Source organism: Centruroides vittatus, unplaced genomic scaffold, assembly GCF_030686945.1.
Source record: "Centruroides vittatus isolate TY-2023 unplaced genomic scaffold, ASM3068694v2 contig_754, whole genome shotgun sequence".
In the NCBI taxonomy this organism is placed as follows: Eukaryota; Metazoa; Arthropoda; class Arachnida; order Scorpiones; family Buthidae; genus Centruroides; species Centruroides vittatus.
The window spans coordinates 451,411-466,612 of NW_027122490.1; the positions used below are offsets into that span (position 1 = coordinate 451,411).

The 15,202-nt window shown below is 29.7% G+C and overlaps 1 protein-coding gene across 3 annotated transcripts in view; it reads left to right on the top strand.

Annotated features, from left to right (window-relative positions):
• Window positions 1-384: 384 nt before the first annotated feature.
• Window positions 385-15,202, top strand: part of Hcf (Host cell factor) — a 208,568-nt gene continuing 193,750 nt past the window's right edge. For all 3 annotated transcript variants that reach the window (XM_067277724.1, XM_067277726.1, XM_067277725.1), the window contains exon 1: window positions 385-585. In XM_067277724.1, the coding sequence (XP_067133825.1) occupies window positions 426-585 (160 nt within the window). In that variant the 5' untranslated portion in view covers window positions 385-425. The remainder of the gene's footprint in view (window positions 586-15,202) is intronic.

Here is a 15,202-nt window from a genome sequence, read left to right on the forward strand (position 1 = left end):
AAATGGACTGAAAGATTGTATGCAGTCAATTAAATCAATTAATCTATGAATTTATAATTTATTTAGTTACTTGTATAATAGAATTTATGCATTAACTTTAACTTAAGTACTATGGGAATTAAAACTTATTGTTATTTAAAAAATTGGCATTAACGACCTTACACACCACAGCTACTTATTTAAAATCAAAAATCACATAATATAAAGAGGTTCGAGATTACATCCGGGACTTTAAATTCCAAGTCCCGTACTTAAATAATATTTGGCAAATTAATATTTTAAATACATTTTTAAAACTTTAATAATACAGGAAAATATAATAAAGTTTTTAATTTAAATTATTATTATTAAAATTGTATGATCTGTAATTGATCGAGTCGTTGTTGATCATCCGGGTGCTTCGTTGATGGTGGGTATGAAGCAAAATGGCGGCACCCATCTTGAAGTGGAAGCGGGTGACGAATACAACCGGCCCTATCCCACGACCTCGTCATGGTCATCGTGCTGTTGCTATTAAAGATCTGATGATCGTATTTGGTGGTGGCAACGAAGGCATCGTCGATGAATTGCACGTTTATAATACAAGTGAGTTTTAATCATATTTCCTTAAAAATCCAAGATGGCGTCTTCTATGAATGGCGCGAAACGGAATCCGTCAACTTTAGTAAATTTTCCAAGTTATTATAAAATTGAATAAAACGTTATTAGATAGTGGAATTAGTTATAAAACTTATTCCGTAAAAAGTTTAGGAAAAATTCCGTTAGGATAAAGAGATGATTTAAAGTTGTTGTAGCGAATCCAAGATGGCGGCGCCCATTTAGAGAATGACATTTTGCAAGATGTACAAAGTGTTTCGTATTCTCTTTTTCTCAGAAGGGATTTACAAGTGTTTATGATTATGCTATATCATTGACTATCGTTAATAAGTACAAAATGTAATTTAGACACCAGATAATCGGCAAGGAGAAAGTTACAATTTAAAATTATCGTCTGCACATCCGGGCATCATTTTTGACATTGGCATAGTGGATACTTCGTTTTCTCAGATATTGTTTAAAATAGATTTTGAAATTTTTGTTTTATTCCTTTTTGGAAGAAATGTATTATTAATTGTAAAAAAGCCTGTTATATTTTAACTTTCTGTCTTGCATAACAGTGGTTTATGGTTAGGCTTAACTTGAAGGTTGCCAGATCGTTTTTGTTTGTACAAAGATCAACATCCAATACCGATTGTTTTTTGCTTTCTTCCATCAAATTAATTTCGTTAGTTACGATAAGTTTTATTCAGTGCTATTTTTTTACCGTATAAAGTTTAATGAATGCTTTATATATCTTTTGTAGTTAAATATTTAAAATTTTTAACAAAATTTTTTTATTTATATCATCATCTACCAAATTTATTTTATATATATATATATTTTTTTTATTTATTTAAAGATTACGATTTTAACTTGGGCTCTACATAAAAAATAAAATACTATTAGGTTTTTAAATTTTCTAAGATATTGATTCAATATGCAATGAATACAGTAATTTGACTGAATGTTAAATAGTGAGGTTGCAGACGAAGTTTTTGACTCTAAAATGTGAACATTGAGTGCTGCTTATGAGATAGCGATGTTTGCCTTTCAGAGATGAAAACTTCGGCTGCAACCTCGCTAATATTTTGACAGATTTTAAACTGAATTGTTTAGCCATTCAGCTGTCAAATGAACAAAACTTTAAATACATATTTAAAATAAAATCCTAAACTTCAAATGAGATACATACAAATAATTGTGTTTCCTAATAAAATATTTTCTAACATTGCTTCCGAATTTGTTTATTTTGGTTTGTTTACTTTGAAGTTTTTATTGATTGAAATTAAGTTTTAGTTTGAAAAAAGTTATTCGAACAAAATAAGATGCCTATTTTAGTATATATTGATGTTCGTTTGTAGTTTCTTTCTATATAAAAAGAAAAAACTTTGAAAATAAGAATTTATATTTATTATTGCTTATTTTTATTTTTTCTCACTCGTCTTTTCAAAATTGCATTTTTAATTTCATTTCTTTATTTTTTGCCAATTTTTTTTTTTTGTAAATTCAGTATTACTATTCCAAGTTCTTGAAGAACAGTTATCATCTTATAGAGAAATCATCAATAACCAGTAACTTGAGTTTAGGATTCAAAAACATATTAATAAAAGTAATATATTAAAGAACACTTTAAAATTTATTAAAATTCTATATTGTTTTATATCATTCTGTGTTAAGTTATAAATGCTTAATACATTCAAATATTTGTTAAAATAATTTTAACTTTTAAAATAAAGTACTATTACACAAAAAGTCTAAAGTCTTTTTATACATGGAATAGTTATTTTTGATTTGATTATCATAATTGTATCCTTTTTAATTTTCTAAATCATTGGTATCTGAAGATGGGTGACAATTCAAAAGTACTTATATTTTTTGTTGTTTAAAATTATTTTTGTTTTTAAATTAACAATACTTGAGCCTTTTCATATCATTTGGGGTGCCCATGATACAGAGTACTGTAATAAATTTAGAGTTTAATCTAATTTCAACTCAAGTTTTGACAAATAATTTAGATTGTGTATCATTCCTTATTTCTTGCCTGTTTTAGCCAATCTGTCTGCTATGATCTGCTGTTAATGAAAAAAATTGAAGCTGTATTATAACATAATCTTATGTATTGATATCTTGTAGCAATAAAACATACATTTATTAAGCTTGTTGTTTAGTTTCAGAATGCTGTCACTGATTTTTGATGACATATATCAGGGGTGGCCAATAAGTCGATCGCGATCGACCGGTCAATCGCCAAGCCAATTTTGGTCGCTCGCTAGCGATGTCTTGACTTAATGTATTATATTTGTAACCGAACGCAACTGTATGCATGCAGTTATGACTCGACTCATAAGCAGTGAGTGCACTTTGTACTGAAACAGTGTATAAACATAGTATGTATTTCACACTTCCCCCTCCTCACTTAGACTATGCCTATGACAACGAGTCGATCGCGACACATTTTTACGATAAAAAGTAGATCTTATGTGCACAAAAGTTGGCCACCCCTGACATATATTATTGAAAAAATATTTGTTTTTTTATTCATTAGTTTTAACAGTAAGTATACATAAAGAAATATGAAGTGGTAGTTTAATGTGACGCTTTTAATTTCAACTTAGTTCTATAAATATAGATTTGTAAATTTAATGAATGATTTTCAAATGTCAAGTTACAATAAAAAACATATTTTTTTTAATTGTCTTTGTCTAGTTCTTTATAACTTTTTCTAATAGGCATAAAAATTTGACATTTTTCATACATAGTAAGAATATTTGTTTAAATTTCAATAATTGAGTTTTAGTAGATTTTGAAATGTATCATGTACAGTACAATATGTTTAATTATGCATTTAGCATTTTTAATAATTTTTTCAATGTAAGAAATTCAAATATTTTTATTCTTAAGTTTTTATATAAATTTCTTTTCTTCTGTGGTTGGTTAGTTAATTATTTAAATATGTCAAAAAATATTTTTGTATTTTAATTTTCAATTTATTGCTACTATATATGTATGATATCAATATTACCCAAATACAGATTTAAGTGATTTACAATCTTTTTTTAATCATAAATACATTTATTTATACACAATGCATTTTTTGAAATTATTTTTATTAAATGTTTTTAATTAAAATTTTATATTAATTTTTTATGTTACATATCAATTATTATTAAACATGTATTCTAGCTATTATTTATACATCTATAAATAACAATGTAGTTTAAATGATACATAAATATATTAGTGTCTTTAACTTATATTTCTTTTATATTATCAAAAGTTAGGAAAAAAATTCATATTATAGCACAACTATATTAAAAATATTTAAAATAATGCTTTTGCTTGCTGTTTTATTAAGAAAAGAAAACAAATACATAACACTTCCTGCACAGATTCACTAAAAATTGGGTAAATAATTACTTTACTTATTGTCATTAATCCTTAAATTTGACAGGTAGAACTCATATTTATATCATCTTTCATATTAGAAGACTTTTGGTTCTTTATTTAGAAGTTTGGTGATTTCTTTTACTATAAATGTGTTTTTGAAACTTTGATTTATTTCAATTATCCTATGATAAGATTGGTTTTGTTATACATTAATATTTCATTTTTGAAGAATCTGTCAAGAATGTTAAGTGGGACTTGCTATAAACTATTTTCTTGAACTGAAATAATGGTATAAAAAGAAAACATTGTTTTTACAATGTTTAATGTTAGCACCCCCTATTAATTATCTGACTGTCATGGCTGCTGGCATGAATTTTTTGCTTTTCTCTGATTTGACTCATTTTTGTCTTTTTCTTGGAAAATGACAATTTTCCATCTCAGAAAAGGAAAACTTTTTTGCCATTTTCTTACATTTTGTGGAGATCCGTCTTAAGAAAATGAATCTGAAGCAAAGATAATGTGTCAGGTGAGTCACCGGAACAGCTGATCTTGTCTTATATAAGTGCGGAAAAGGAGATTAATGTTCAAGAAGGCATTTGACCGTTGTTGAAATTACAAGCTTCTTCAAATAGTAAATTACAAATTCTTTTAGAGCGTTTAGATAGAAATCAAGCGTGGATAGAAAATATAGACATTTCTTTGGTAGATCTTGAATCCTGGCTCTTTGTCCTTGAAACTTATAGAGAAAAGGTTATGTTAAAAGTGATAAATCAATTATGGAAATTGATGCAATATGTAATAATTTGCATGAAAAGATAATGAGTTTAGAAGATAAAGAAAGAAGAAATAATAATGTAATCTCTGGTATAGAGGATAACGATAAAATGAATGATAGCTTATTTAAGTTTCAAAAAGTTTTTAACAATAACTTAAAGTTTACAGATGGAATATTAAGCATGCTTCTAGAATTGGAAAACTTAAACCAAATGGAAAAAGATTAATTATTTGTGAGTTGATCAGTTTTGAAGATAAATTAAAAGTATATAAAAATGTTAGTAATTTAAAAGGTTTAAATATATTTATTAATGATGACTACTTGATGAATACAAAGAACTATCAGAAACAAATTAAGGCTATATAGTAAAGAAATGCATCCAAAAGGAGTTAGGAATGTTAAATTATAATATAACATTAATCATAGACAATAACATTTGCATGCAAGTACAAAGGTGAAATTATCTGGACAGATGGAGAACAATTTTTTTTTAGCAATATAGTTTACAATGATAAACAATATGATGATTTAAAACGGGATAAGGATAACAAATATAAAGTTCTGTACTTGGATAATAATGACATGAAACTTTTATTTTATAATATTGCTAGTTTAAATAATAAATATTGCTTTCCTAACTTTTAGAATCTGATATACAGAATGGATGTGTCTTGTAGATACCTCTCACAATTGATTCAATGTTTTCTAATCATTATATAAAGTTTATCATAAGGTAGCATATAGCTGTAAGGATCCTGGAAAACCCAGTGGCAGATTAATTGTTGATCTTAAAGTAGATGCAGTCTCTGAAGTTAAACTGATATTTCAATCATTTGGGCTGATTGAAGACTTGATACTGAAGATTTAACCAATATCCAGTTAATAGTCATATATACCATCTAACAACAGCTACGATGATGATTTCAAGATGTCTGTTTTTGTACTTTGATTTGCTTACAACATAATATGAATTCAGTCTTGCATAAATATGTCATTGTAAAAGGAAGTAAAACAAGAATAGTTAATTTTGTCATGCTGGGTACTCCTCTGTTAAATTTATTCGGAAATCATTTAATGGCAGTTCCTTGTATTTTTGTTTTAATCAGAGTCACTAATCAATTCAATTTTCATAATCACTTGTTCTTCAGCACAAGTGATTCTGATTAGTGAAGGCTTAGTTGTCACTATAAATGGATTCCAAACTCTGAATTGTCCTCACTGGATTTTGGAAAATATTGTAAGTCATGTAAATGTTCTAAAATTACATTAGAAACTTCATCAATTTAAATGAATTTTTTACTAAAATAAATTATAAACACAGGATTATTCTGTTCAATTATAGAAATCCAGAATTGTAACTTCCTATTAAAAGATGCAATTTTATATTTTGTATTAAACATCGTAACATGCTTTTCTTGTAGTGATTAGTTCATTTCAATGTACTTTGTAAACATATATGCCAGATACCCAAGACTCATCAACCATTAAGAATTTGTTAAAAATTCAATAAAATTTTGTCCTAAATTATGTGAAGTCAAAGAAAACCAATAACTCACTATGATGTTCAAAAAGCCTCAATAATACTTTTCCTCTTAGGGCCATTTCACTTCAGTAACATGTAATAAAAATATATTATGTTCACTACCCATTTTATTGCATAAAATTTTAAATCTAGATTGATGTGGTCAAGATTTTATACAGTTGATCATTTTTACGTCTTCATGAGAAATAATAGTTTTTAAATATGTAGCAAGTTTTTTGTTGCTATTACTTACCAATGCAAAACACAATGACATTTGATGGCTCTTGTAGCTATTTGCTGGACATGTTACTACTACCTTTATCTTTCATACCATTATTTCAGCACCATCTGTACTAATATCAATACATTTCTGTTAACAAATTTCCTGTTTTCTAATGTAATAATTAATACAGTTAAATATATCTTCTCTGGTAATTTTGTCTTGTAGATATTTGCACATGAGTAAATCTTCTTCAATGCTTTTTATCAAATATTAACAACACTAGTAATACAGGAAGCCGTGCAACATTGTAGAATCATTCATTTGCAATAATATTTACTGCAAAATCTAAAATTGATGACTGCAATTCCAACGAAATTCATATTACCTGATGAAGAACCGAAGTTTGGGGTTCGAAAATGTGTGTAAAGACCTATTTTTGGGAGTTACGAGTTTGGTGAAGAAAGAATACGCACTGGTAACAGGTTGGAAGAGTAGTTGTTAAAATTGATGAATTAGCTCTGTCTATAGGGAAATTTTTGATGCAGTGTGAAACAGTATTATTTGATAATTGTACTGAAATTTATTTTTTAACAGTCTTAAGGTGACCAACTTTTTTATAATGAAAAGGAGGACACACAAATTGAAGGAAAAAATATTGTAAATAAAAGAAACATTTTATTCATTGCAATAATAATACACTATAATAATCTCTACTGCATGTCCAGTGGCATAGCTAGCATGGGTGACACCTGGGGTGGATATTGTGGTGTCACCCCAAGTCACACCGTGGGTGTCACCCTTCTTACCTGTTTTATAAAACAGTATCAGATTATTGAATTGTAATATGCCCACACTCGAGCAAACTTGAATGCTATCTTGAATAAGCAATTATCATCACATACGTTTATATTGACTAGTGTGAACCCGTTGACCTTTTTTTTTAAGTCATGGGCTGTTGAGTTGGTTGAACTTTCCATGACTTAATGTTAAAGCGCGTTATCAAGGTTTATTTCGCAATTTATTTGTCTTCAAATATCAAAAAGGAGGACACTTTTCGAGGGAGGACAGAACTTACAAAAGGAGGATGGTTGGTCACCTAAACAGTCTGCACATTTAACATACATGATACAATGTCTTTCACAAAAGGCTTAATGAGCAACTCTTCAATTGTATGAGCTTCATAATTATATGCAATGCAATAACTTGTGAAAAGATGCCTCTGTTATGTTTTCAATTGACTACACTTCAATTAACCGTGTTTTTCAATTGTGTGACTGCACATTTCTTAGAATGGGATTTTCAAACATGTTTGAACTTGTTGCAGAATTTAAAACCATTCTAGTCTTATATTAATTTTGAAAATTTTTCATGAATACTTGGGAAATAGCTATGCTAAGTTTGATTTAAAAACTACAATATCAAAATATAAAATTTTTTGTCTCTAAATATTATTCATAAATTTTTTAAACATACTATAAAAACACATTCAAATTTATGAATGTCTTATTATTTATCTTTTTTTTTTTAATTATTCAAAATTATCTAAAATACTTATGAAACACCTTTTTTTACTGTGTTTAGAATAAGTCTGTATAACAATTAGAAAATTTATACAGTAGAGAATCGAAAATCGGAATCAATTGGGGACTGGGGTTGTTCAGATTAGTGATTTGTTCCGATTACCGATTATGTACGAATAAATATATTAACCTGTCTGATGTTCAAATTTTTCTCCGTTGCGTGTCGCTTCGTGTTGAATTTTCGTTGATTTTAAGCCTAACGAAAATTTTTATAATAATAATCGAGGCTATCGTATCATTAAAAATTATTTCTGCATTTCGTACAAACAAAATAAATATATTGAAGAATATAAAAACATGAAAATTATACTTTAGAAGTAAATCTAGTATCAAAAACGTTCAATTCAGCACGACACAGTCCGACTGAAAATCGTTCTGATTACTGGCGATACCGATTACCGGGGTTCCGATTAACGAGTTTCTACTGTAATACATAAACTATGTTACTTACAAGAAGGAAGAAGAGAAATTTTTTTTTCTGACTTCATAAGTGCACAATGCAACTTCCATTTATCACATGGCAGATTTATCAACCAGTAGTCACATTCTGTCTACACACATTCCAGTATATCTGGAGTGTTGTTAATTGTGACTGTGATATGATGTGAAAATTCTTGAATGTCTTGAGGCATAGGTGTTACATGTCTGGTTTATGCAGTCAGGAGTGGACTGTTCATAGGAAAATTCTGGAAAATGCCACTGTACATATTCCTTGACATATCCACCACAAAAAAGTTATGCATCATTGCTTCCATTGTGCCTGATCCAGCATTATGGTAGCTGCTTGTTGAGATATATGCAAATTGCAGTATGGTAATGGGTAATGCCCCATCTTGTTGAAAAATGAAAGTTTCACTGTATAGCATAGTTGGATGAGGAGTCACTGCTGCAGCATGTCCAGATAGGACATTACAGTAATTGTCTCTTCCCAGGAAAGGAATAGTCCATATACAGTAGAATCTCATTTTAATGGATTGCTCGGCTTGCTGAAAACCATCTGTTGTTCTGAGAATCTGTTATATCATGAACAACAGATTTTCTGCACACCCTGGAAAATATCCATTATCTGAAGAAATTTCCAATTTTATTTTTTTTAAACCATATACGTATAAGAAATACCTGTACTTGAAATTATTTAGTGTCTCAAGATCTCTGTTCTTTATTTGACAGAAACATGTATGTTACAAGATATATTATGCTCTGTGTTTACAACAATGCTGACAAAAACTTTATATTGTAAACACAATGAGACAAATTACATATGCTCATTAGCATTCCATTTGACTTCTCCAGAAAACTTGACCATCTTGGTTTGTTTTGATGCTGCTTTTCTGCATATTGAATATAACAACCACTTGACATTAGTAGTGTCAGGCACAGCTTGTTTGTTTATGCTTAAACTTGTCAGGAAGATCATCAAGACTTGGAAAGACTCCATGGCCTTGCTAAATTTTGGCATTACACTTGAACCAGAATGTTTACTAGATGGCTCCTCCTCAGTTGTATCAGCCTGCTTCAACTGCTACAATTCTTCAGTTGTACATATCCTAAAAGTAACAAGTGCATTGTCTAACTCTTAAAATTCCTGGAAATCTCAAATATTAACTAAATGTTGAAAAAACATGAAGTTTACAATAGATAGGGCTAGAAAAAAAAATCCATTATTCCAAGTTATGGATCTACTAAAAGGAGGTAAAATTACATTGATTTGGTAGAACCTGGAAAAAAATTTGTTGCTATAAGAAATCCATTGTTTTGTGATTCATTAAAATGAGATTCTACTGTATTTTTCTCTTAGAAACATGTGGATTTTGAATGAATGCTCTATGCTGTTTGTTGATGGTTTTCAGTTTTGAAGTCACAGAATGCTTTCTACTGTCAACAACATTTTGAGAGAAACCATTTCGATTTCTCTTAAAATGCTGTTGCAACTGTTACTACCAAAGCATTTTGGTGGTAACAGCTGCAACTAATTATTGTGGTGAAGGAAAAGAAAATATTTATTTCTATTCTTCATTCTAATATATTTAATTTATATATTAAAATAAAGAATATATTAATTGAAAGTATTCTTTATTCTAATATCCCAGTAATTGACACAGTTAACACCACACAGATGTGTTAAACAATAAGATTTCCAATTAAAAAGATATTTTAATGAATTGAGATGTACTATGGCTTCAACTTAGATTTAAAACTTCTCTATATATAGTACACTTAGGTGTTGTGGTATTACCAAAATAAACTTTAACCTTTCAAACAATTTTTAAAATATTTAAAGTTTGATAGCTGTTGTATTTGATATTTGCCTGATGACAGTAACTTTATGATACTGAAAGTACTAGCAAACATTCTCATTTTTAAAGTTTATTTTGGTAATGCCACAATACCTAAGTGTACTATATATACGATTATTGGTGTGAATTTCAAGTTATTTTATTATGAAAACTTCTCTGTAGAATATGGAGAGAGAGAGTTTTTTTTTTTTTTTTAAATTATAATAAGAATATTGAGCTGTTGACTTGACATTATTACAAATACGTAAACAGTAGCAATTCTTAGAGATAGAAAATTAACTAGAGTAAACTATAGGCTTACTTGGGCTGCTTAGTTAATATTACAGTCAAACCTGTTTTTATGCGGTGGATAGGTACCGCATAAAAAAACGCATAAAAAAAATTGCAAACTTCACGAGTGGCTATAAAAAAAAGTTTTCGCAACACAATTAAAAATATATTTTTTTTATGCGGTCAATAGGGACCGCATAAAAAAGTTTCACATAGAAAATAACTCAAAACCATACGAAATAGAATTTATTGACAACAGATGTCAGCACTTGACTGCATCGTCTCGTCTATTGTCTGTTTTACATATTTTTGTCCAGGTGGTGTTTTTCTGACTTAAAAAATAAATTATTTCATTTTTCGCATATTCATGCAATAATATTACTATAATAAGTTAACGTGAGACATGACGAATCGCACGAGACTAGTCGCCAACTATATCGCACAAAAAAGAACCGCACAAATTAAAAATTCGCATAAATAAAACTATACTTCCTTACTGAAGAGACAATATAAAATAAAAATAGACAACCATTCCAACTTCAGCAAAAATTCTTTAATCCTAAGAACGTTTTCAAACGCATTAAGCGTCCATCTTCAGTTACTTCTTTAAATCGAATATGAAATTCGAACAAATATTACGTAAATTAACGGTACGATTACAATAAATAAATTAATTAATTAAATAAAATAAACAGGATTATCGTAATTTACAAAATTATGCCAATATTTCATAAACAAATAAAAATAAAATAAAAATAGAACAAAATATAAAACGAAACAAAAAACAAACATGCGGTTTAAACCAATCACGGATTATCGCAGTATTTCTTTACAATTATCCTCATCAGTTATTAAAGACTTAAAATAAGACCAATATCAGCTCTAGGATTATCGTACTTCTATGTTTAGTCCAAATCATCGCACAAAGATTTCCAAGCCGTGGAAAGCCCATCAGCGTCCCTATAATTAACGCATTGCGTACTTCTCTGAGCTCTGTGGATTTCCAATTTTTCGAAAAACTTTATTGCGTGTCTCGATCTAGTAGACCTGATGATAGAGGCTTGGTCCCAAAAGACCGTGATGCCCTGCTGCTTAGCATAATTGGCCAGGACTGTACTATCTACTGATTTTTCCACCGATCGTTTGTGTTCATTAATCCTCTTTTTTAAATTTCTCAAAGTTGCCCCTATATATACTAATTTAGAATCGAACCAATGATCCCTTAATGGTATCGAATAAATTCCTGTTAGTGAGTTACGCTCATACTTCATCTTATCATTCCTTAAAAGCTTGTATATAGTCGGATTGCGTCGATAAATAACTTGCAAATTCCTACTCCTGGAAATCCTTTTAACTAACGGCGTAAGAAAAGGAATGTAATCGAGGATCACTTTTTCTCTTGGTTGGTTTCTATTCCTCCCACCTGTTCGGTTATAGTCCTTCTTGATGAGAGCATCTATTTTTTCTGTTCTGTAGCCATGTTGCAAAGCCGTTATTATACCAAACGTTGAAAATCTCATAAAGGGTATGAAATTAACTACACAGGATTATTACAGATGGAAAACGAGAATATATACCGAAAAAGTAAAACGTAACAACTCAACAAATATAGTTTTCCAGCAGCGCATTAAATAAACAAAGGAATGGCTCCAAAAAAACAATAGAAAAAATAGATGCTCTCATCAAGAAGGACTATAACCGAACAGGTGGGAGGAATAGAAACCAACCAAGAGAAAAAGTGATCCTCGATTACATTCCTTTTCTTACGCCGTTAGTTAAAAGGATTTCCAGGAGTAGGAATTTGCAAGTTATTTATCGACGCAATCCGACTATATACAAGCTTTTAAGGAATGATAAGATGAAGTATGAGCGTAACTCACTAACAGGAATTTATTCGATACCATTAAGGGATCATTGGTTCGATTCTAAATTAGTATATATAGGGGCAACTTTGAGAAATTTAAAAAAGAGGATTAATGAACACAAACGATCGGTGGAAAAATCAGTAGATAGTACAGTCCTGGCCAATTATGCTAAGCAGCAGGGCATCACGGTCTTTTGGGACCAAGCCTCTATCATCAGGTCTACTAGATCGAGACACGCAATAAAGTTTTTCGAAAAATTGGAAATCCACAGAGCTCAGAGAAGTACGCAATGCGTTAATTATAGGGACGCTGATGGGCTTTCCACGGCTTGGAAATCTTTGTGCGATGATTTGGACTAAACATAGAAGTACGATAATCCTAGAGCTGATATTGGTCTTATTTTAAGTCTTTAATAACTGATGAGGATAATTGTAAAGAAATACTGCGATAATCCGTGATTGGTTTAAACCGCATGTTTGTTTTTTGTTTCGTTTTATATTTTGTTCTATTTTTATTTTATTTTTATTTGTTTATGAAATATTGGCATAATTTTGTAAATTACGATAATCCTGTTTATTTTATTTAATTAATTAATTTATTTATTGTAATCGTACCGTTAATTTACGTAATATTTGTTCGAATTTCATATTCGATTTAAAGAAGTAACTGAAGATGGACGCTTAATGCGTTTGAAAACGTTCTTAGGATTAAAGAATTTTTGCTGAAGTTGGAATGGTTGTCTATTTTTATTCGCATAAAAAAATCACACAAAAAAAGACCGCATAAAAACAGGTTTGACTGTATTTCTAGAGAAGTAAACATTGAAAATTAATTCTCTATATCCGAGATTTAGTTCAGCTAAAATTTTTATAATGTTTTAGTGATGATATTTCAGAAGAAAATTTCCAAACCACTGAAATATTGTCATAATCAGGTTATACAAATACAGTAGAGAGTCGTTAATCCAAATCAATTGGAGACTGGGGTTGTTCGGATAACTGATAATGTACAAAAAAATATATTAACCTGTCTGATGATCAAATTTTTCTTCGTTGCGTGTCGCTTCATGTTCAATTTTCGTCGATTTTAAGCCTAACGAAAATGTTTATAATAATAATCAAGGCTATCGTATCGTTAAAAATTATTTCTGCATTTTGTACAAACAAAATAAATATATTGAAGAATATAAAAACATGAAAATTATACTTTAGAAGTAAATCTAGTATCAAAAACGTTCGATTCAGCACCACACAGTCCGACTGAAAATCGTTCGGATAACCGGCGATTCGGATTAACGGGGTTCGAATTAACGACTCTCTACTGTACACAAGTTCCTTAGCACTTTCCTCACAAATTCTACAACAGGTCCATTTTCTATACTAATTATGAGTCAAACATAATGTTTTTTAGCATTGTTCACAGTTGAAAGCTCTGTTAACACCAATATGTCAATTTGAAGACTGGTTTATTCTGAGAAAATTGAATTTCAGCTTTCATTTCTTCTAAAAGATCATGAAAACAGATTTTATTACAGCTATCATGAAGTGTCATCTTTAAATCTGAACTTGTAACATCATTGCAGTTGGAGACTTGGATCTAACTCCAAATGGTTGGCCCCATTTTTCTTCCAATTGGATTTTTCCCAGAATATTTATACACCAGAATGGAATGAGGAACATTAAAAGTCCTACTGGCTATATGACATCTTATTTTGTACTACAAGAGGTTCATTCATTGTAGACTTGGAATATTTGAATTTTGGTTTTTCAAACGGCTTAGACTGCATAGGAGACATAATCACCAGTTGGATATATGAAAATCTAGAATGAAACCAAAAAGAAATAACTTAATAACAAGCAATTATTTCTTGTGACATTGTCAAATGCCAGGTTGCAATTTTTAATCATATTTTTAATTTATTTAATTTAAAATATATGCTTTCCACTTCAAATTAGTAGTGGCAAGCATCATAATTTACATAAAGCCTTTATACTTCATACTTTTCCTTTAACAGTAAAGTCGTGCTGGTCATCTATTAACGGCTTTCGGGTGGAAGTTTGGACTTGAAATAACTTGACTTCTGGTTTGCATTGGAAGTTCATGTATAGTTAATCGGGGCCTCCTGTCCCTAAGGTTTCCACATCTGATCTTGGATTTCATCTATCTAAATCCATTCTCAAGATTAAGGAAATAGAGACGATGACTGACAGTGGGAATTTATAGGTCTACAATTTTTTCAAATTGTCACCCAATAAGAAAACCAGTAATTGACAAAGTTTATCCAGTATGTGACATTTAAAATCAATCACTGGTTTGATAACAGATATTGAAACTACTAATTGACCCTACATTTTATTTCCTTAAATAGTTATTTGTAGCTTTAGACAGTATTTTTTAATAATTTTTCACTGGTTAAATTGGGGAAATAAAGTAAAACATTATTAGAAACACTTAACACCAATTAGATATAAATGGATTTTCTCTGCTTTTCTCTAACAAAAATTAAGGTAAATAAGAAACCCAACATCACCTTAACACTGGGGGTGAAATTAACGCTAAATCTGGAACCTGTTACCAGTGTAAATTGTGTGGGGGAAAAAATCTTTCTTCACAAACGTTTTCGAACTTTCTAAGACAGTTCTTCCTCAGGCAAAAAATCTGATGGAATGCTTCAAAAAAATAGAACATGGAGATTTAAAACAAA